We start from the raw sequence: 22707 nt of genomic DNA, 5'->3' as shown, positions 1-22707 counted from the left end.
TGAAATGGATTCAATATGTAACACTATTATCAATTAATATGATATTTTTAATAAAATGATGCAAATAATAGATCTTGGAGAAGAGGAAGAAGAGCTATAATCATGTGGAATATGAGGTTGATGCAGCAAAAAGATAATATCTTGTACAACAGCTTTAACACAAGTAGTGAAATAATTATTATTTTGAAGATAGTATTTTTGTTTTTTAAATGATACATGCATATTAAAACTGATTAGAATCGTTTAAACATAACGACAAAGTTTGACCCAAAAAAAAATTGAAGAAATTTAAAATTGATAAAAAAAAAAAAAGTGTTAATGTTATTCTGCATAAAGTGAATTTGTTTGGGCTGGTTGCTTTGGTTTTGTAGCTTATTAGGAAATATGTTTGTGTACATTTGATTTGTTTAAGTTAGGTTAATTTATGGGACTTAAAGTTTTTGACTAAATCAAAGATTTTAAATATGATTTTCATTAAAATCATTTTAATTTCAAATTAGATTTTACTAAAAAAATATTGTCTTAAATTAAAACCAAACATTAACATGAGATTGTGCTAACTTCCTAAAATAAAAAATAATTACAATAATTAATTTGAAATTAATTATTTTTTTCACAAGAACTTGATGGGTAGTTATGTTTATATGCAAATATCCAAATTGTTATGTAATAATTTGAACATTGTTTAAAAAGTAAGTTTCAATCTTGAAATTTCTCTCATTTAATTTGTTCTAGCCTAAGCTTAAATACAACATTCTACACTGATATATGGATTTCTACCTTACTTTCTCATTTAATGAGATCCAAAAAGTTTGGGTGGAGTTGAAACAAAAGCTATCCCAATCAAATAAAGAAGATGCATACAATTGGCAACCACCAGAAAATTATGATCTTGACAGAAGGACTAATAAGTTGGATCCAACAATTGCAGAAGCTTATGCCAACATCAAAGCCAATATTAATCTGGATAATGTAAGCATAATTGTTAAAGTAAACTAAAATAATGGTATTACTCAATCAGAAAATATTGACAAGGATTCTAAAACCATGAAAAACAGCCAAATTCACATGATAAAACCAAAAATTTAAAAGACATTCAGACATAAAATCCATAAAAATATAATTAGCAATTGTGACTACACTTGACAGATTTATGTACAAATATTGTACCCCATGTTTGTTAATAGATCGTATATTGCTACTATAAATAAAGTCCACTAATGATTGATATAATGCTTCTTTTGGCTCACTAACTATGAGCTGCAATAATTACTAAATAAAAAGAGAGAACAAACCAATATACTAAAAGAGTTCAAACAAAACTTGGTGAAGGAGGATTAACAACAGGTAGACACCAAGAAACAAATTCTCTCTTTCTCTAACTGGTTTGTAGCTATGTGGACAATCAGAAGTCTGATTTCATGAGTTTTCCTCTAGCCGTTATGTTAATGTTATTGAACGCAACTCCTTGTTCTACTTGGATGAAGTCTTTTGTTTTCAGAACCTACAAATAATCAAATACTTATTTAACTAATAGATACTGCAATCTTATAAAAAAAAGGTAATGTTTGAAGATATAGTGAAAGATACCCTCTTTAATTCATCTTTAATAGTTAATAGAAAAGAATATCAAATTTATCTATTGTTGAAAATGCATGGATAACAATAAGAGAAAATGTAGTGATGCAACAAAAGTTTAAAGATTCGAGCACAAGATGTCTTTGGAATGAATATAAGGAGAAAATCAAACAAAAATTTTAATTGAATCACTTACCAGTGCCTCAAAAAACATCCGTGATGCTTCCTTCCGAGTTCTACCAACTAAGAGATTATCCATTGCAAGAACCTTTCTTCCTTGATATGATTCTTTATCAAATGCGGTTTGGAGATACTTGGCAACAGCTCTGCAAGAAAAAGAGGATCGGGGAGTAAAGTGAGAAAAAATCTAATAAATGAATGAGATTTTCAAATACAACCAACTCTACTATTGAACAAATATTTAAATTTCTTACAACATAATTCAAAACTAGTTGTTGACAAATCTCATGTCATCCGAAAATATTGAAAACATCTTGGTGGATGCAAATTGTGGATTGGGAAGGAAAACAAATTGTCGAGGGTAAGATAATCAAGATAATCAAGGTACTCGTAATCATCATCACCATCATCAATTTGGTTGAGGATCTGAATCATCACGAGTACCTTGATTTAAATAGTTAGTTGGTGATGAAGATTCTTCTGAATTGATTGAGTGACTTGTTGTGGACATGTCGGTGGATTTCTAAGATGGACAAAGTATCATATGATCTCTTAATATTTGTCTAATGCACGGCCAAGTTGATAATACCATCTTTTCTTTGGATTTGTGTATTTTGATAGAGAATGGCGCTTTCCTCTTTTCTTCCCATACTCCCTATTTTTGTTGATTTCTATTATTGAACTTCTAGGACTATTGAACTTGCTAATGATGCATTATGATCTTCCTAACAGCTTGCTTATTTATACAAGTTTTAAAATATTTACAAAAATGAAGTCTAATAGATGAGTAGCGAGGCTCTCTTATATCCGAAACACATACCCTAGAATAATTAAATCATACTACTTAAATGAAAAATTACATAACTACTAACATTAACTACATTTAAATTTACTAAAAAAGCTACACTTAACTATAATGTATAGCTTATTAATAACGACAATTTAATTAGTCCCTTTTATTGTTTATTATAAATCTTAATTGAAGTGCCACATGTCCACCTCACGTTATAGCTTACTAATAAAGACAATTTAATTAGTCCCTTCATCTTGATATGTTTTTTCAGCATTAACGGTATAATACCAATACCGTACCAAAATCTCGGTATACCTTCAATATTCAGTATGTTACTTGTAAGTTGTATCAAACCGAGATTTCAGCATACTGAAATATCGGTACTATCGGCATGATTTTTTCTATATCTAGACTTTCGGTAAGGTATACGGCATGGAACCAACCCACCCCTAACTACAATGAGGTCAACTTCAAATGTTCAGCATGTTGAATGACCATTTGAGGTAACTTTTGGTTCAACTTTAGTCAGTTTCTCCATTTCTTATGCTTCTTCTGAAGTTTTGGGAAGTCAACCATAGTCCAATTTCGTATGCTACCCTCTTTTATTTTTGTCAATTCTTGGCCTTTGCTTTTGGAAACTTTTGAGTATCTAATATGGTTTAAGCAGCGTCAACCAAGTTTTCTTGCTGGTTTAGTACATTTATAACTTTCAATTCTATTTCGGTTGCTCTGCTTAGCTATTGCTCAGAATTTTTTTGTCTGCCAACAGATTAACTGTGTTTGACATTAAATTGTTTTCTTACTCCACCTTACTTTATATGGAGATTTGAACCATTAACTCCTCACTTGAGAATACCGCCTCAAACCACCTGGGCCAAATCTTATTGATTCTTTTCACATATTTTGATACACTTCACTTGAGGGATGTGCTATTAGCACAACTGTTGTGAGACACATCTCACTCCGTGCCCTTGGCAAAAAAAGAAGATACAATTCATTGAGGCTATTCATAAGCCTCTTTTACACGACAATTACAAATCTACCTATCTTTATTTCCAAACATGAGACTAACCCAACACTATCATTTACATCCGAACAGCATCGTCCTAGAAATGTAACCTAATTATATATAATAAGAAAAAATGAAATCTCAGTATCCTGAAGCTTTGGATTTTCTATCCAAATTGACCTTCAGTCTGAGGTTTACAAATTCAGGAACTAGAAGACGTAAAGTCGAACTAACTCCACATGATACAGCGATAAATAAATACATATAATAAGAAAAGGAGTTGAACTTGTTCGTGTATTTTTCTTTTCATTTCTTTGTTTTGATAGTTGATGTTTGCATAATCAGTTACATCTTCTATTCATGTATTTAGTTTTGATGGTAGAATAATAAATTTGTTGTTATCAATAGCTTACAAAATTATAGTAGTTGTTGTAGAGCAATGAGAGCATTTCTCATTTATTTCTTTTTAAGAACTTTTGTTAAGATCATATTTAATTGCTATTATATCTTCAGATGTTATTATCTAAATTTACCTTCATCTTAAACTACACCTAGATTTCACTTTAACATAGGATTGTAGATTATGTTCAGTTCAAGCTTTGACTTTATAACAAAAAATGACATTAGAAATAATTAATATAATTGATTTATAAGTTTATGACATGGTCTCTGAAGAATTAGTCAAGAAAAAGACAAATTAAAATTAAATTAGTTGAAAGAATTATATACTAGTAGTGATAGGAAATTTTACCCAATGATGTCATTTATTGACATGTAAAAGATAATTGAAGTAAAGAACTCACTGATAATAGACAATATAAACATTATAGTGAGAATGTACCTTGTTCGAGAAGACCATCCACTATTTTCCATTACACCAGCTTGTTCCCCATTTGGAATACAATCATCATCATTTTCAAAAGCATCATCATCATCTACGTTGAGAAACTCTGGAAAAATATTGTTTTTAGTAGTTACAGATAAGAAATCGGAAGTTTAAGTGACTAAAGATAGTGAGTAGGAGGTTTGCAATATACATATTAAATTGAAAGAATCAGAAAGTAAGAGATAACTTGCACAACTTAGACAGTTTATGAAAACCTTTTAAGCTTAACTTCTGAACACAAAAAGAAATACTATATCGACCAGGCATGTTATGTTGTCTTAGGATTTCATAATGAAGAAACAGTTCAGCAAATACTTCGGAGAACAACAAAACAAGAAATAGCACAGTTCATAGTCAGAAAGGAACTAACCAGTATCATGTCCATCCTGGTAATTGAAATCCTACATAACAATAAAAAAAAAAGGCTATTAGACACATTACAAGCACTTCTTTTGATCAACATTTGTATATCCACAGATAAGAACATCTAGAACTGATCAGAATGAGTAGTTTATAAGTTTTAAATTGTACATAAAAAAAAAAGCAAGATTATAGACTACAAGGGGTCAAATTTAACAATAAGACTGATTTTCAATGGGCAAAACCAGATGCTCAACATATTGAAAAATCAGACAGATGAGGAAATACTTCAAAGTTCAATTAAATTGAAGATTTTTTTAACACAGGGAATTAGTATAATTAACAACTTACATTGTCTTCCATAGTGGGACAGTCAGTAGGAGTAACATCTGCAACCAAGGAAGGATAAAACCCCTCGCCGTCATGACATTCAGAATCTTTACTAGGTTCATGTATCATGTTCATGTCATGATCAACAACTATAGCAGTGTCAATTTTTGGTTCATCTTCAAAGTTCAAAGGATTCTGGTTCAAGACATTGTGGTTCAATTCTTCTGCAACAGTATCATTTATGTTTTCAATCTTGTCATCTTCTTTCCCATTCTCCTCCAATAAACATGGATTAAAATTTAAGCCATGTTCACCATCCTCAACTGGCCAACAAGTTTCAATGGAAACATCAGCTTGAATTCCTTCTGAAAAGAACCCGTCCTTTGCCTTCTGTTCATTGTCAAGCATAATGCTCTCTCCATTCTTCTCTGCTACATCAAAATCATTAGTCCCAAAAGAAAGAGCTTTCAACTCCTGCTCATGTATCATAACCAATGTATCCATCTGCAAAGAAGCAGTATCATCTGTGGCTTCTGGAGGTAATTGATCCATACTTATTGAAACAGGGCCATTATCAGCAGGACACATTTCATCAACAGAAATACTTGTTCCTCGAAGGTCAAGTTCTGAAGTGTTGGTTATTTCTTCTGCCGTAAACTCAGGTCCAGGAACACCAACACAGTTATCCATTTGTTCTTCAGCGTGAGAAGCATGTAATAGATCAACCTCCTCATCATTTACGGAAACTGTAGATGTATGGATAATTTCTTTTCCAGTTAGTTCAGAATTTATCAACTCAGGTCCTCCTTCCATAGGGAGTTCAATCCCGTCATTACTAATTTGTAAGTCAGCTTCATCCATGGAAGACACTTTTTTTGCAACACTCTTGTAGATATTGATCTTACTCAGGTCACGCATTTGGCCATGCAACGAAACAAAATCTGCTGATAAACCTGAAAAACAGATTTATTATGTAAGTTGATATATAGTTGTGCTTGTGCAATCAATATTATATCATAAACAGATTGATGTGTTATGAAGAACTTCGATTTCAATTTGGCCATACAATGATTGATTTGGGCACATTGAACTTGGGAAGTTTGATTGTTTTTCTTTGAGGTTCTTTTTTTAAAAATTATTTTTATTTCTCTTCTCATGTTTGTAAATTAACAACATTTGCACCATTCATTATTGAAAGTTTATCTTTCAAAACAAATGTTATAAATGGAGCACAGTTTGACATTTTCAAACATTAAGTCCAATTAAAATTCTCAATTAAATAAGTTTGACCATTTTGGCATCCACTTTTATGATTTGTCATAATACTCACATATATTAACCTCAACTTATAGCTTTTGGTCATTAATGAAAACCACTCAATGATTCCAAATGGTACCTAACATCAAGCTCGTTTAATTTATCATCAATTTCACTCATACTATTCTGCACATATCTGATAGTGTCATCTAAAGAGAGAATCAAAGCTCTAAACTACTTAATAGAACTAGTTGATAAAACAAACTCACAAGAAATATGCTGACTGAGGAGGATCAACATCCTGAACTATGAGAATTATTATAAAGCTTTTACACTATGAACTCACCTGTAAGTACGGGTTCCATAAAAATCTCAATTTCTAGTAGATCTTTCTGGATCATACAAATCTCCCGCCGAGTGCAAGGAGCTTTCTTCCTCTGGCGACGTATATCTTCCGTGTTCATCAATTGTTGTCGTATCGTACTATAATGTGGAAGGGAACATAATTTCTACTCAAACATAGAATTCAATCGTTCATGGAAAAAAGAGCCCACATACAAACAAAGTGAAGAGCATAAAGTTGCATGAAATAATGAGAAGTGTAACTTACTCGCCATGCAAAACCATACTATCATCCATAAGCACCCTTTTTTTAGAAGCAGTCGTGCGGGCAACAGTGCGAGGCCTTTTCGTGAGTGTTAACTCAGATGGCGTAGGTGTGGGCTTCATTTTCAAAACTGAAGGTATTCTTCCACCTGAATTAGAAAAAATGTAACTAAATCAGAGATATGGTGGCAAAGCTTGCAAGCCATTATATGTAGCTTGCCATATTTATTGTCTCTAGCATAAATGATCCAAAATGTATTACCTAAAATGGAAGATAATAAGTCATCGTCGTCAGGAATGGATCCCTTGGTTCTTTTTGATTGCTCCGGCTCATATGATTCAACTGAAATTAAACTTGGTACAGACGTGCTCTCAGTAAAAGTACGCTTTTTGCCAGAAATTAGGTTTTCCCGTGCACCATCTCCATTGCTGCTCTCTGTATTTGCAATATTGGGTGTGAAATCAACCATCGAATACTCCAGTGTTTCAGAGAGCCCTTCAGGGACAGAAAGCAACGTTTCTGGAGCTGGTAAATCAGAAATATTGGACATTTCTAAACTCCTCCAGTCGGTATCATCAAAATTGACATTTTCCAATGCATCTAATTTGCTAGAATCAGCTGCTGGGGTTTTTTCAGGAGAAAGAGGCTCCACCATGCAGGCTATCTCTGAGAATTGCAAAATATTATCAGTTGCATGAAAATTATAATGGGAAATAGGTGAGAAGATAAAAATTCAATTCCCAAATTAATTTGAAGCTCTGAACATATACCAGGTTCTTGTGGAAAGCATGTCTCGTTCACTTCCAACTGGATTTCTTCAGAGGCCACCTCATTCTGTACGATAACAAATGATTCAGAATATTCGGTCCAGAAATAGTGAAGTTGAAATGTTGGAATCAACCATATCCTCACATACCTGTGGGTTTTGTTGCAAGTTTTCAGCATTTGATGCCACCACATTATCAAGTAATAGATTTTGGACATTCTCAGGATTTTCAGAATTTTTAGAGGCATCATTATCATTGACTACACTATTTGATAAGTCAGGATTTCCAGTAACGTCACATGATTCAAGAACAGGTGTATGCTGAGAAAATATTGGTGTAGATATAGTTTCATCCAATCCATGGTGGTTCAAATCACTAACAAGCTCACCATCCTTGCCAATTCCGTCAAACTCTGCCAACTGGATTGAATCAAAGGTTTTTTAAATATTTCCATCAGAAAAATATGAAACTAAAATATTGGTTCCAGTCGTTATCTGATGATATTGGTTATACCTGGTTAATTTCTTTGCCACTTGTTTGACAATCGTTTTCTAACACAGACTCATCCTTAGGCCACTTGCTGGTAGCATTCAACAAGTTATCTTCAACAGCCTGTTCTTGAATAATCTGGTCATCAACCTCCATGTGATCCTCACAAGCTGAAACTTCTTGGATGTTTGACAAGTTCGGTTCCTCCAATAACCCTGGAGTAGATGGGGGCTGAGCATAGTCATCCAAATCAAATTGCCCAACCTATTTACATTGGGATACAATAAATTAAACCCAGATTGTAACTTACTATTGACTAGAGGTTTCTGGAGGAATAGAAGTTGACCGAAAGGTACAATATCATAAACTGAAGAAAGTAGTTTACAATCTTAAGATAGTAGGAATAACCTCATTTTCAGCGTCAGCAATCGGCTGTTCTGGGCTGTCAGTAAGCATTTCTTGATCCTCGTCTTTAAGGTGAATTAGTCCAGGATTAGATGGCTGTCCCTCCACACTGACAGTGATGAAAATGAAATATATCATCACCCATGTTATTCTCAGTATCCATAAGTAATATTTGAATCTAAGTACAATTATTGCATCTGTCCATTAAGTGAAAGAAAAATTAAAATTGCTTCAGATAAATTACTTGTTTTACACTGCAGTCTTCCTATGGACAACCTATTTGAGTATCTACCAAAAAAAGAAATTTATAAAAAACATACTATGAAATCGGCATATCTCCATCCACTATGGGACCAGTAACCTTCTCCAGAAACAATTCCTGATTTAAATATCCAAAAGAAAATCAAGGTTAGACAGGATCTACTTGATTAAGCACACATACAAATCTTTATGCCTTTAAAATGATAAATTACCTCGTCAAGGTCCAATCTGGACGTATCGTCATCACCGAACCGTTCTGAACCAAATTTGCATTAACAGAGAGATCATTTCAAATTAGTTGATTTCAAATTAGTTGCAATGAAAAATGGGATCTTGATCGCCAAATCATAATGAAGGTACAATACTAACCATCCAATCCAAACTGTGATGTTGAATAGACCGCACCCTCCATTGTGTCCTGGAGAGTAATTTGCTCCTTCGCACTGATGTGATGATCAACATAGTTACTGCAAAGTTTGCAGCTTTCATAGTTAGAATATGATTATTCTGGAGAGTCGTGAGACTATACTCTTGCAAAAAAACTAATTAATGAGGATTAAGTAGAAGAATATAAATATAGATAACATATGCAGAAAACAGTTCACTTCACCAATAGGAGATCAATTAAGGACTCTAAAATTAACCAAACTTTTAAGCCATTGATGACTTGATGGCCCTATTTGAAAACACATCCAAATACAGAAACAAAAAATAAATTTATGAATCTGTCTCTAACTAAATTTAGTTTCCAAACATTCTATATTTAACTCGGTGCAAATATGTTCATTTTATTATTATATTCTAAATGGGTCAATAATAGTGTTATTTCATTGTTGCTCATCATTTAACTCGGTCCAAATATGAGACAAGCCAGAAATTGATGTAAGATGGAAAACTGGAAAAGAATTCTATATAAGTCCAAGTCATAAAGAACTTAAGAAAGAAGTGCAACAGAATCTTAGTCCCCTAGCATATTATCTGCATTTGAAAGGATATTAAGATCAAAATAAAGCATAAACAAATAAAATGGTACCAACCCATGAAAAATATCAGTATCTGGCAACTCAAAATCGTCAAGGTCAAAAGTCTCTGGCAGCGTTATTGAGTGATAAGGTGCTGTTGATTCTTCAGGTGGCAAATCAACAGCAGCAGAGCGAAATGCTTGTTTTACCTTGAGCAAAGCTTCACTGCAGTCATCAAAAAGGTAGTTCACCTGTTTTGAATATATCCTCACTACACCAAGAAGAAGGTGACTGGATAACCGCAATGCAATTGGCATATCTGGGAAAAGAATCGAATCTGCAGAACAACAAACAAAAGAAAAATTAGAATGGTGAAATGCAGAAGGTCATGTTGGGGAAGAAATCAAGATGACCCCATTGTTTCTTATTGCATCAGGCAGACATCATAATGAAAATTAAGCATTCAATGCTGAATTTATGTGCTGAACGAGTTAATTAAATGATGATGAACAAACCAACTGAAAATATCCAAATTTGAAGTACTTGAGGTGTGTAAAAATAGATTGGATATAATGTGAAAGAATACATACCCACAGAGACGCCGATATCTGTATCGGCAATTTGATTCTTTCTCAACTTCCGCTCCAAATGTGCAGCTATCCATATGGTCCCAAGGGGTCCCTTTTTTGCTAATATGAACTGCGAATAAAACATCTTCTTTTGTTTTCTCACCAAAGTGAAAACATCCGACAAGTCATGTAACGTCTTCCTTGGATCGACCCAAAACAAAACAAGAAATTTCAGAAAAAGATACCAGCTTTTGCAAATTCCTCAAATTGAAGCAGCTGCAACAAACAGTTCAAACAATTAAAACGGAACCCAACTAGCTGATTAAAACTCAAATGCAACAGAAGACATACGAAACCCTAACTTGCTTTTTTACCCAGAAAGGAGACGACTTTTGGGATCTTGAAAAATGGGATCTGACCAATGAAATGAAAATTCAAATTCAGCTGAAGAGATCAACTGAAAGTTGAAATTCAGAAGAAGAAAAATGCCCAAATTTTTGAATTAATTGGAACCTCTGAAAGACAGTCCACGAACCAGCAGGAGAGATATCAAGAAATAGAGAGAGAAACGAACGTGATCTTGGTAGGCACGTGGGAACTCTATTTAACAGGAACTGCCTTCGTTTTGGTATTAAGAATTTAAGGGCTCGTTTGATATATGATTTTTTTTAAATAAATTGGGTTTTTTATTTCATGAAAAAAATAATTATTTTAAGTAAATAATATTTTAAATGTTAATTTTAATAATTTTATAGAATAATTGAATGCTGATTAGATAGTAATTTATTTAAATATAATCAACATCAAACAAGGCCTTGGGGGTTTCGATTTGAAATTTTTGAACTTTTGGATTCAGGATGTTTTTAGTCAACCACTCTTTGACTGTTTCTCCGACCACAATAAAGGGTAAAAGGTTAAATATACCACTATATTTATATATAAGATCAAAATAGCCCATTGAACTTACAAAAAAGGTAAAATAACCCCCAGTTAAACATATCACTAGTTAAAAACTTAAAATTGTATTTGTTATTCGGCTTAATTTATATAGAGCTTGTTTGATTTAAGTTTGTTTGGAAATAATTTAAATAATTTAAAAGATAAATTAGTTTAGTGAAAGAATAAATTAATTAGATTATATTCTCACGCTTTATTAGTGAGGTATAAATCTTCACTTGAACTGACATTTATAAAATATATGGTAAATATTTGCGTAATGAATTAAAATACTACAATAAATGTGTGCAATATCTCATTAATTATCAATGAACAGAGAAAATATAAATTATTTTAATCATTCAAGATTAACAAATAAGGAATCATAATTAAACCTATATATGGATTTAATCATAATTAGTTTAAATAGGAAGGTAAATGAAAATAGTTGATCGCGAGCTATTCGAATCTCGGCTCGGCAAAATGTTCGATCTAGTTCGTTCGTTAGTCTTAATGAGCCGAGTTCAGACTCGTTTAAAAGCTCAAAAATTTAAACGAGTCGAGTTTGAGCTTCTCAATGTTCGGCTCGTAAGCTCGCGAACATGTTATTTATGGGCTCGTGAACATGTTCGTTTATAGGCTCACGAACACGTTCGTTTATAATAGAATTTAAATATAATTTATAAATCATTAAAAAATATTTAATAATTTATATATATATATATATATTTAAATAATTAAATTTATTAAATGATTATATATATTAATATAATAATAATGGAATCAATAATAAAACTTAAGTTAATAAATAGATAATTTTTGAAGTTTTTTTTTTGTTTTACCAGTGGAAAGATCAGATTGGTCAAGCTCCCATATCTCTCTTTCGTCTAGCCAAGGTCATGGGTCTCCAAGGTTGCAGTTCACAAAGGTTCCAACACTCTTTACTTTCTCTCTTTTGCCAAGTTCTCTCATTTAAGTATTAGTGGAGTTCGAGCTTTCTAAAGGAGTTTTAAACGAGCCAAGCACGAGCGGCTCGTGAGCTCAACTAAATTCATACGAGTTGAGCTCGATTGTAAAAGCTCGAAACGAGCTCAATTGTAAAAGCTCGAAACGAGCTCGAGCCCGTATATATACTAGATGAGCCAAGCTCGATCCTGATTCCTGACAATATTCGACTCGACTCAATTATATCCATAGTTGTAACCTATCAAGTATGTGTAATTCAAGTTGCTAGAGTAGGGGTTTGTCAATACAATACACCGTAATTTTTTATCCATAACTTATACATTATCAAAAGTTTCGGCGTAGAAATTGTTTTACATTACCTCAGGTTGATTTCGATATACTTTAATTTTGGTACGGTATAGTATTATACATTTTACATTTGATACCTAAATAACATATTAACTTAAATTAAAAAAACTAATTTAATATGGTTATTACATAAACGCTATACAAAACTAAAAATTAAAAATATTTATCATAAAATAAAATATTCTTTTTAAAATCTAACATACTTATAAACTATATAAATTAGTAAATATTAAGAATTAAATTTAGTTACAAAAATTGGAGTTAAAAAAATAAATATAAGTATAATATTCAAGTTAGACTAAAGTGAAAATGAAAAAATATTTTATATTTGAGATAAACTATGTAAAATATTAAATTCCATTATTAGGTCTATTTTGAAAAGAAAAATAAATAAATACTTTATAGTTAAATAAAATTAATTTTATATATTGTAAAGTAGAATATATATATATATAGATTATATATATATATATATATATATATTTTTGAATAATATAATTATATTTTGATTTAATTTTTTAAAATAATAATTCAATAATTAAATTAATATCAAATTTATTTATTTTCGTAGAAATATTATTTATAAATATTATTTTGATATATTCCAAAATATCAAAATTTTAAAAATTTCAAATTTTTACCTTATTAATAATTTCAGAATTTGTACATTTTTGTTAGGTATATCGAAAAATTAATACTTTCAATACAGTATTTTTGATATAAGAGAGTATTCTAACTAGCTCAATCTTGATTTGGTTTCTTAAAAAATTGTATATATATATATATATATATATAATATATACATTTTGCTGATTCTGATAATAATTTTAGCTGAATTTTAAAATACCAATTTTCTAATTAAATTAATGATAAGTAAATTGTTCAATAATATTACTTGATATAGACACGGTTTATAGCAAGCAACTGTAATAGAAATTTGAAGATTGCAAATAGATACTTAATAAACTGATTTTTGAGGTGATAGAAAGATAACACTGAATTAGGCATTTGATGTATCAAACTTGTAAATTTCATAATAAATAAAAATAAATGTTAAACAACAACATTATTTGAAAAAAATATAAATCAATCAGCCCAAAATGTAGAGTAATGAGAAACATGAACAAATATTTTGTAAAAGAAGAGAAAGAGAAAAGAACAATAATATATATGAAGAGAAAGAAGAGAAGAGAAAAGAAGAGAGGTAGGTTAAGACTTGAGGTCGAAACTGAAGCAAAATTGGATCTTCAATGCAGAAGTGACTGACGAAACAGACATTTTTTAAAGTTATCAACTGCCATTTGACCTAATATATAATATATATGTATGTGTTATATATATATATATATATATTGCACATATCTCACTCTAAAAACTTTTACAAGCCCAAACACAAACAAATCCACAATGTTGCCAGCAAATGTAGAGGAAGAACAATAGCAAGCTTCTTTTGACTCCTGAAACAGCACTTTTACCTGTCGAGAGGGGGATCAATAATGGTTTCGTCCTTCTCAATTTCCGAGACAATCTCTTCTGATGCTTTTGCAGGTTCAGGCAGACTACTGACAGGTGTCGGTTCGCCCATGGAACTAAGGTTGTTGTTATTCAAGGCCTTTGGAGAGTTCGGAGCAGACAGCCCATCTTCTTGCTTTGATTTGTTCAGGGCATGACAGTGTGGGCAATAGTAAGTCATGTATGGATAGTCTTCTTTCCTTGCAAGACCTACATCAATAGCAAATGCCAAACAAATGAATTTTAAATCGTAGAGAAGAGACCACATTTTAGGAGAAAGCTAGTAAGATCCCTCACAGCCATGACCTCCCACTTCCATTCATGGTTTTGGGAGTTGTGCAGGGAATTAACATTGGTTTTCAAACGAACAAAAAAAGAGACCACATATTAAACATGTTATGATTTATTTCTCATTTGAGAGTGAATTCATATGTGATATCCCCTTTGAACACACTAGTTTTTTGTATGATCACATCTAGATGTAGATCAGATATTCAGTTTTTTCCTCTAAATCATGCATACATACACGAAGATAAAAGATGTGGGTACTACTCAGACTCACCGTTGTGCATATGGCAGTTTCCGCATATAAGAGCATAAGATTGTGCAGGATCTTCCCCAACTAGCAATGCTGCAATTCGAGCAATCCAACCATTGTTATACTTTGTTTTACCCGAATAATGTTCAACAACCAGCTGACTTTGGCTAGATATTTCAGAACCCCTTTCTTCTCCATGGTGGAGACCTTCTTCCTCCTGAAGACTCTGCAACATTGTGCTCCCTGTGCTATGGGATTTGTACGGCACTGATCTCCTATTGCGTAAACCACTTGATTGTACAAGCTCTACATCGTTACTCTTCCCTGACGGGAGATTAAGCTCACCTTCATCTCCTAAATACACTTTCATGCCAGACTCTGCACCCAACTTAGATGCGAGAACAGCTGCAGCAGCTGCTTTTGCAGCTGGATCAGTGTCGTATCTCTGTATTAAGAACATCAAAATTTGTCATACTGTATATTCCTAGTTTATAAGAGTAAACAAAATACACATATGCAATCATGTGGACAAATAAGAGTGTAATTGATTTACTCAAAGAATACCATTCCCTCTTTTTTTGGTGGGGGGACGGGTATGTTGAATGAAATGGAACACCAATTCACTATTTTATGGGGAGGTTTCGTATAACAAAAATATGTAGAACATGATACGAAAAAATCTGTTATGTTTGGCAGATCCAGAAAAAAAAAATCTCTATACAAAGTGAGCAAAATATTACACTATAATTTGGATCATCATCTATAAAATAATTTGTACACTAAACGAAGCAACACAAATTACACTATCATAATCTAATATATAACCTGATCTTGGTAAAAAAAAAAGGAAAAATCACTTTTAGTTTTAACTTTTGCAATTTTCCAATAGTTGCCAATCAAAAGACTGGACTTCATCTATCCCTTTCCAAGAATTATAAACCAAATGAGCTTACCAAAATGTCCAAAATCAATGATTGATTTATCTCACCTGGCCACCATTGTTCAGCAGTTCTTATATGAACAATCTTGAGGTTTACAATAGATAAAAGAGTATCGTATTGGCTAAAGCTATTGTTTGTAGTGCACATATATGAATCTCCTTAGAACCAAATACTGCCATATGGTTTATGGCAGCACATGGGAAGGCCCATTATATTACTCACAAATTCATCATATAAGAGCAAAAGATCAAATGAATTTCAAATGATGAAAGATGGATGCAGAGAGCAAAACAAGGTATAGTTGTCACTGTGCCACGTCAGTTCACCTGAATAAGTTGTTGAGTGATGTAATAATTTGTCTTCTCTTTAAGCTCATCAATCTTGGATTGCCTTTCTTCCCTAAGCTTCTCCACACTTTTCTGGTCTTTCTGATCACCTACAAGATCAGTTAAGAAAATGACTGGAAGTAAGGGCCTATTTTCGATTAAGAGGCTAAAGTGTCAATCTCTCTTAATAATCAATTGACGATGCCTATTTGGAAACCGTTTGGAAACCGTGACTCAGTTAAATGTTTAACCTATATGAGATTTTTATTGGCATGCCAGATAATAATAGCCGATGCTGCTTCAAACAGGCTAAAATAACGGAAATTAACTATGAGAAACCATGCCAGGTGCTTTGCATTAGAATTGAGGTTATAAGCCAAAATAATGAAAGTGAAGCCATAAATAAAGTGACTTATGTGGAAATGAGATTCTCTACAATTCCCGAGACTTACACATCTTTATGAATCTTGATATGCCCGAATACATGATGGAAGACAAAACAGGCAAAAGAAACATCGGCAGTACTCTGAATGCTCTCAATTTCCAGTTCAAGACCACTGATCTTGTTGTCATGATAGCATAGGCCACTGCAATAACCTGACAATCCAAAACCCTCTCCGTATTACATCTCAAAATTGACTATGATAAAAGCTTCATAAGATAAGTATAAATCATCATTAAACTGGTCTAAGGATATGACTATATTACAAAGCAACAATTTCAAAAGTATTAATGTGCTGAATTGCAATTATTTGGCATAAAGTCATTCTCAGGCCCACACAAAACCAGTAGACCTTCTATATGTTGAAAAATGCAGAGCATCCTAAAACTAATATTTAAGCCAATAACCAGCTGTCCAGTTTGATTCTGTGTAAGCAATTTGGTTGGATTGGTCATTTGAAAAATAAAACATCCAATCTATTGGATGGTGACTAAGTGCAAACATTTCTTCTCGGCTAGGGTGGATTAATTGCATTGAGATACTGATGCAAGTTCTTCCCTTCTGAATACAATAAGTTCTCTTGATTAATACTAGTGCGTCCAAATCTAGCTTGTCAAAAGCAACAACAAACACTGTCACTTATCAATTTCCATAAAAGCAATTTATTTGAATGGATATTGTGGGTTTATACAAAGTTTGCTCATTCAAGCCTACTCATGATACCTTGTATGTGTAAATCTTCATCTCATGAAGACATCAACCAAAAACTAAATCTTTTTTTTTGGGAAAATCAAAAACTAAATCTTAAACTATAGATAAAGGGGGAAGAAGTGTTAGAAAATATGTACCTCCAAAATCACACAGAATACAATGAGATGTCTTGCAGCTCTCCTCCATCCTTGGGATCTTTTCCTCATTCTAGCCAGAATAGTAGCTTCTTCCTTCGATATATGCTGCAGCCTCTTCTCAATATTATCACTATGTAACCCGAATATCCCATTCCATAATCGAGATAGAAAACCTCTTTGTTTCTTCTTTGATGTTGTCTCATTGTCCTTCTTCTCTTTTGTAGGCAAATCTGAGGATTCCTCCATTTCCTTGGCTTTATCAAGCTCTCCAGCCATTCCTTCAAGCTAAAACAGAATCAAAATGATGATCGCATACCTTTTAGGGAAGTATTAAACACTATAAATGTGAAAAACTGTACAAACAAGAAGAAAATAGCACTAAAGTAATAATATGGTCAAAGAGGCGATGGATATAATCGTGTCAGGTAAATTAGATTTAGCATAATGGAGTTTTGGAATTTTTAAGTGTATATTAAAGTACTGATTACATTTTGTCAAATTTTAATATTTCTGTCCAGAAGAGATACATTAAAAAAACAAAATAACTGACATAGTTTGCTTGTATAATAAAGGGAAGACTGTCCAAAAAACCTATTGCATTAACCCATACAATTCACTCACAGCGAGGGGTAAGTAGGTAATATATGGTTATTCATGTACTTTTGTGATGCACAAAACATGATTCTAACTCGTCAGAATATCATTGTGGGTAAATCTGAGGCTAGATGGTATGAGAATCTCTTGTTTTGCTGTTATTTTTTGGGGGGGGAAATTGTTTTGCTGTTATTTAACTATTCTCTTTGCGGAATATAAATATATATACGAAGAATTAAAGCAACCGAGCCAAATTCGATTCTACAAGTTATAGAGAAACATTAGCTACCTCCAAGCAGAATTTGATATATGCCATTCTCAACATAGTAAATATCAATAACAGAGTAGATTAACAGACACAAAAGAGAAGACAAACAAAGAGACGAAACACTATATCCCACTAATTAAGCCTCAGATTCACCATAATTTCCAGCCATAACCAAATTACAGGCTCTCCAGACCCTAGATTCACGATATAGTTCTAACTTTTGGTTGTTCTGTAGGAATTTAAAGGTTTGTCTGATGGTCCTGCATCAAAAATTGGAAAACAAAGACAGAATATAACCACATTAACCCACCAACCTGAATCGAGCTATCAGGTTATTCAGGCTAATTCTAATTCAACTTTAGGAATCCAAGTTTCCCTCTGATACATCAAATCGGGTTTACAAGATGAGACAGAAACTGGGTGATAAAACCAGAAAGATGAGGAGCTGAAAACAAACCACAAGCCTATCTCTCTGATATTCATTGTCCCCTCAAGAAACCAGAAAAAAGAGTCATATATTCGTGCGTGAACCATACTTCGCTACAAAGACCTTGCTTCAGACAAGGGTTTTGACTTATCTTTATGTCCGAAGTAACAACCTAGTCCCTCCAAACAAAAATGAAGTACAACAAAGTAGACCGCCGATCCACCAAAATCTTGGAAAATAATAAATTAAGAAATTTTCTGTATTGGGTCGCCAAATCTTTAATATTGATGTTTGATCAAAGTTTATCGAAGCAGACCCCAGAAATTAAATTGCATAATGTACCAAGAAAACACCTTCCGAAGTATGTAATCGAACACTTGATCAATGACATGGAATCAAATAAGGGAAACTCGATAAAACCATGATATCGAAACGGATGAGCAAATAAAAGAGAAAGTCCATACCGTCGTCGAGTTGTTGTTGATTGATTCAGGATGGGTATCGACACAACCCAGAAGAAACTCGCTGGTCGGCTCACTCCGCAGCCAATCAAATCTAATTGACAGCCGGAAACATTCCCACAGTACTAAAATGAGAATTTCTCAATCTGCAAGGTCCTTGGATTATTGAAGACGACGAGCAAAAAGATACCAGATCTCGCAAATTGATTGAGTTTCGAGACGCCAGAGAAAATATCGAAATGGTCCCTCAAATTAATGAGTATGGATCAAAGAATCTCTTGAACTTTAATAGAGAACTATATTGGCTTCAAATTGTATGTTTGAACTCTAGTTAATATGATTTTTTTATTATGTTTTATGAACTTGTTCGTGATTATAAACAAATTCATTTTTTATATTTGTAAAAATAAAATGATGTATAAATATAATCTAGATCATTAATTTTTTTACTAAATTAAAACAAAATTCTTAATTAAACTATAAAAATTACAATAATTTCAATAATATTATTTGTATAAAGACTCATGTTGTTTCATTAATGTATTCTAATTTGGTGATTGAAAAAGATTACTTTTTATTAAAAAAAATGAAACAAGGGTCAACAACACGGAATTTTTTGTGAAGGACAAGATTCAATTTAAATTTTGTACATTATGATGGAATACTAAGTAATATATGTTATATGTTCTAATGTGTTTTTGTAAGGAAAAGTTTTTCGTCTTCCCAAACTCTATTTTGACATGTCAAGTTTTTACAACAATGAAAGAAAAGACGGAACTTATCAGTAAAATAATTAATTTTTTAGCCTATATCTTGAACCTGAATTTTTAAGGAAGTCAAGACATACATAATGAAAATTTTGTTTCACGATAATGCTAGTTCATATAATAGCATAAAAAAGAGATCAGTTTAATCGTATCAAGACAAAGTCTATAATGTGTTAACCTTTTAAAATAAACACCAAATATAAAGAATTTCAAGGTGAGAAAACAAATCTAAATACTTAAATTCATGTTAATAGCCTTTGGAATTCAATAAGTTGATTGCAATTCAAATCATTTTTTTTGAATTTATTATGATTTATATGGATGAAGTGGTAATCACTGGTTTATTGAAGTCGGAATATCTTTCGAACATAATAATGAATGATGCATTGAAACTACTTAGAGTGTTAAATGAATTTAAAGAAGATTCAACTCATATACAAGTTCAATGAATTAATAGAAATATTGTAAAAAAAAGTTCAACAGTCTCGTTATTATCGATATGGCGAATGCCTACTATAGTTATCGATTTTACTTTCCAGTTTTTCTTCACTTTCGAGGTCGAGTCAACCAGAGTGGTATATTTAACTTTCATGAATGTGATTTTGTAAATTAAGAATATAATTTATATTTTATGCAATGATAACTAATAACTCTGTTTTATTATATATTATTTTAGTAATCAATAAGAATCATTTCTATGTTATTTGTTATAAATATAACTGTAGAGAAGGTACAAATAATTTTTCTACTTTTCGTAATCAATAAGAATCATTTCTATGTTATTTGTTATAAATATAACGGTAGAGAAGGTACAAATAATTTTTCTACTTTTCGCTACCGTCATATTTATAAAAACAACATAAAAATGATTTTTACTGCTTACCTAAAGAATTTAAATGAAAAAACAGCATTACATGTTGTTAGTGCATAAATCAACTATATAGTTATTTAAAGGTTTACTTACAAGTATTCGAGACTTTTTCTTGATATGTTAATTGATATATTTCTTCAATGACTATGCTATTACATAATCTATCATCATCTCCTTCCTCGCCTATAAATAAATTTTAAATATCAATCGCATATAATTGAACATAAAACATAGTCATGAGAAATACTTACATACAATATTGTCGTAAAACAAATTCTTCGTTTTTCTTCTTGCCTTATAAAATTCAGATTCTAAGACATGAGTTCAAACGTCAACTATTTCAATGTAAGTTCCATTTACTCTCACTGTAGTAAAAAATTAACGTGTCAAAATATAGTTTGGGCCGACGAAAAGTTTCTCCCTATGTTTTGAGGAAAAATTTACATTATATTCAATCCTTCGCAAAATATTATATTCGTCATTAGCTGCTTTACATGAGAGCGTAAATCAACGACATGTAAACGTTTCATATGAGAACGTACAATAGAGGCATGCTTCACCTAGGAGCGTACATCGCTTCACACAACATTCACTTCACATGACATTCACTTCACACGATTTTCACTTCCTATTTACATATGAACTCATTTGAATAAATTATTTACTATCAACTTTTTGACTTAAGAAAAGTATTATTTCTCTATAAAATCAATTGGATTTTTAATGATCTTTATCTGTTTTATTTATGGTAAAGAGTGATGATTGATTTTTGTTCATTTGAAATTACAGACCAAAGGATATCATGTTTTAAGATCTTATAGCTAGGAAGTGCAATCTCAAATAAAACAAATCAAAGATCTAAAACTAAACCAGATTAGACAATCTAAAACCAAAGATTTTCTTGTTACTAAACAAACGGTTGTTATAAAACAAAGATCTAAAACTAAACTAGATGAACCAATCTAATGTTGACAATGTATGCACTTCAAATGTACGCATGTATATATGAATAATGAAATTCGATACCTCTTCGATTCATCAGATGAGTTGTTGTTGGATATAGTAACTGCGACAAAGCGAGAAAGCATTTAAGTTAAAAAGGGGTCGAGCTTTTATTCGTTTTTTTATCAACTAATTAAAATTTAGCCGTCCGCAACAGGGCACAGGGAGATTGGCAGTAGAATATCCGAACTGAAACTTATATGTTGTTTGTAAATGATTCATTGTTCTTATAAACTTATTCAATTAAGAGTCTATATGAGAATTGGACAGAAGTCCATTTCCAGCCGATAGTCGGGTTCAGAGTTGGGATTGTGGATGCCCAAGATTAAAGTTGACTATAAATAGCCGTTAGAGTCATTCAAGAAAAAAAGAGAAGAAAATTGAGGAGAAAAAGATGGAAAATAGGAAGAAGAAGAAAGACCCTTGGAAAACAAAATTCACCATTAAAAACAAAAAAACTTGTTCAATTCCATCCAAACTGTAAGCTTTAAACAAATGTAAAACGAAGATGATCAGAGGTACCAAAACTCAGTTCTTCGAGAGTTTCGGTGTTGTGTTCATCTTCAACCATTCATTAACCTTAAAACCATAAAAACAAAGGAATCAAACTGAAAAGATCCACAAACTGATCAGCCCATTTTCCTAACCGCTTTGCTTATTTTTTTTATGGGCCTTTCTTTTTAATGTTAAAAATTAGTCATTTAAGGCTATATATGATGATAAAAAACAATAACAAAAATTTTAAAAAAAATCTCAAAAATAAAATAACGTTAGAATATTTCTCTATAAATATTAATAAATTACTTTTAAAAATAATTAATTAAAGTTATTATAAAAAAACTAACAGATTCCTTTTTAATAATTATTTATAAATTACTTTTACAAATAATTAATTAAAATTATTATAAAAAAAACAAATAACGGATTCCTTTAATATTATAGATTATTTTTAAAATAATTAAAATTAAAGTTTAACTAATTTTTTTTAATTACTTTTAAAATAATTT

At 31.7% G+C, this 22707-nt stretch overlaps 2 protein-coding genes across 4 annotated transcripts; both read right to left on the bottom strand.

Annotated features, from left to right (window-relative positions):
• Positions 1-1095: 1095 nt before the first annotated feature.
• LOC124928661 (sister chromatid cohesion 1 protein 4-like) lies at positions 1096-11010 on the bottom strand. Of its 3 annotated transcripts, none has more exons than XM_047468904.1 (18): positions 10805-11010; positions 10475-10729; positions 9960-10221; positions 9292-9389; positions 9135-9178; positions 8982-9040; positions 8665-8770; positions 8281-8520; positions 7917-8186; positions 7771-7834; positions 7262-7666; positions 7004-7148; positions 6740-6876; positions 5158-6089; positions 4817-4847; positions 4402-4510; positions 1775-1904; positions 1096-1504 (listed from the first exon to the last, which is right to left on the bottom strand). In XM_047468904.1, the coding sequence occupies exons 2-18, from the start codon at positions 10596-10598 to the stop codon at positions 1406-1408; spliced, it is 3255 nt and encodes a 1084-aa protein (XP_047324860.1). In that variant the 5' UTR covers positions 10599-10729; positions 10805-11010; the 3' UTR covers positions 1096-1405. The 3 variants fall into 3 exon arrangements, with proteins under 3 accessions (XP_047324860.1, XP_047324862.1, XP_047324861.1); XM_047468906.1 differs by having other exon boundaries at positions 10816-11010; XM_047468905.1 differs by having other exon boundaries at positions 10828-11010.
• A 2922-nt stretch (positions 11011-13932) lies between these two features.
• LOC124931391 (uncharacterized protein At2g24330-like) lies at positions 13933-19245 on the bottom strand. Its single transcript, XM_047471841.1, has 6 exons — positions 19064-19245; positions 17311-17595; positions 16473-16617; positions 16021-16130; positions 14778-15198; positions 13933-14425 (listed from the first exon to the last, which is right to left on the bottom strand). Exons 2-6 carry the CDS (start codon positions 17584-17586, stop codon positions 14175-14177), a joined length of 1203 nt encoding a protein of 400 aa, XP_047327797.1. The 5' UTR covers positions 17587-17595; positions 19064-19245; the 3' UTR covers positions 13933-14174.
• Between the last annotated feature and the right edge of the window lie 3462 nt (positions 19246-22707).

This window comes from Impatiens glandulifera, chromosome 3 (assembly GCF_907164915.1).
Source record: "Impatiens glandulifera chromosome 3, dImpGla2.1, whole genome shotgun sequence".
Taxonomy (NCBI): Eukaryota; Viridiplantae; Streptophyta; class Magnoliopsida; order Ericales; family Balsaminaceae; genus Impatiens; species Impatiens glandulifera.
This window is presented reverse-complemented; position numbering and strand designations above follow the sequence as displayed.

Bases quoted from the DNA above. Each gene is read 5' to 3' on its own strand.
- LOC124931391 (XM_047471841.1), bottom strand. From the start codon at position 17,586: ATGGCTGGAGAGCTTGATAAAGCCAAGGAAATGGAGGAATCCTCAGAT. The intron at 16,131-16,472 runs GTAAGTCTCGGG...CTGATCTTGTAG, and splicing joins ATCAAGATTCATAAAGATGT to GTGATCAGAAAGACCAGAAA. The intron at 14,426-14,777 runs GTGAGTCTGAGT...CTATTGATGTAG, and splicing joins AAACTGCCATATGCACAACG to GTCTTGCAAGGAAAGAAGAC.
- LOC124928661 (XM_047468904.1), bottom strand. From the start codon at position 10,598: ATGTTTTATTCGCAGTTCATATTAGCAAAAAAGGGACCCCTTGGGACC. The intron at 7,835-7,916 runs GTATGTGAGGAT...GTTATCGTACAG, and splicing joins ACTTGCAACAAAACCCACAG to AATGAGGTGGCCTCTGAAGA. The intron at 6,090-6,739 runs GTGAGTTCATAG...TCTGTTTTTCAG, and splicing joins TATGGAACCCGTACTTACAG to GTTTATCAGCAGATTTTGTT.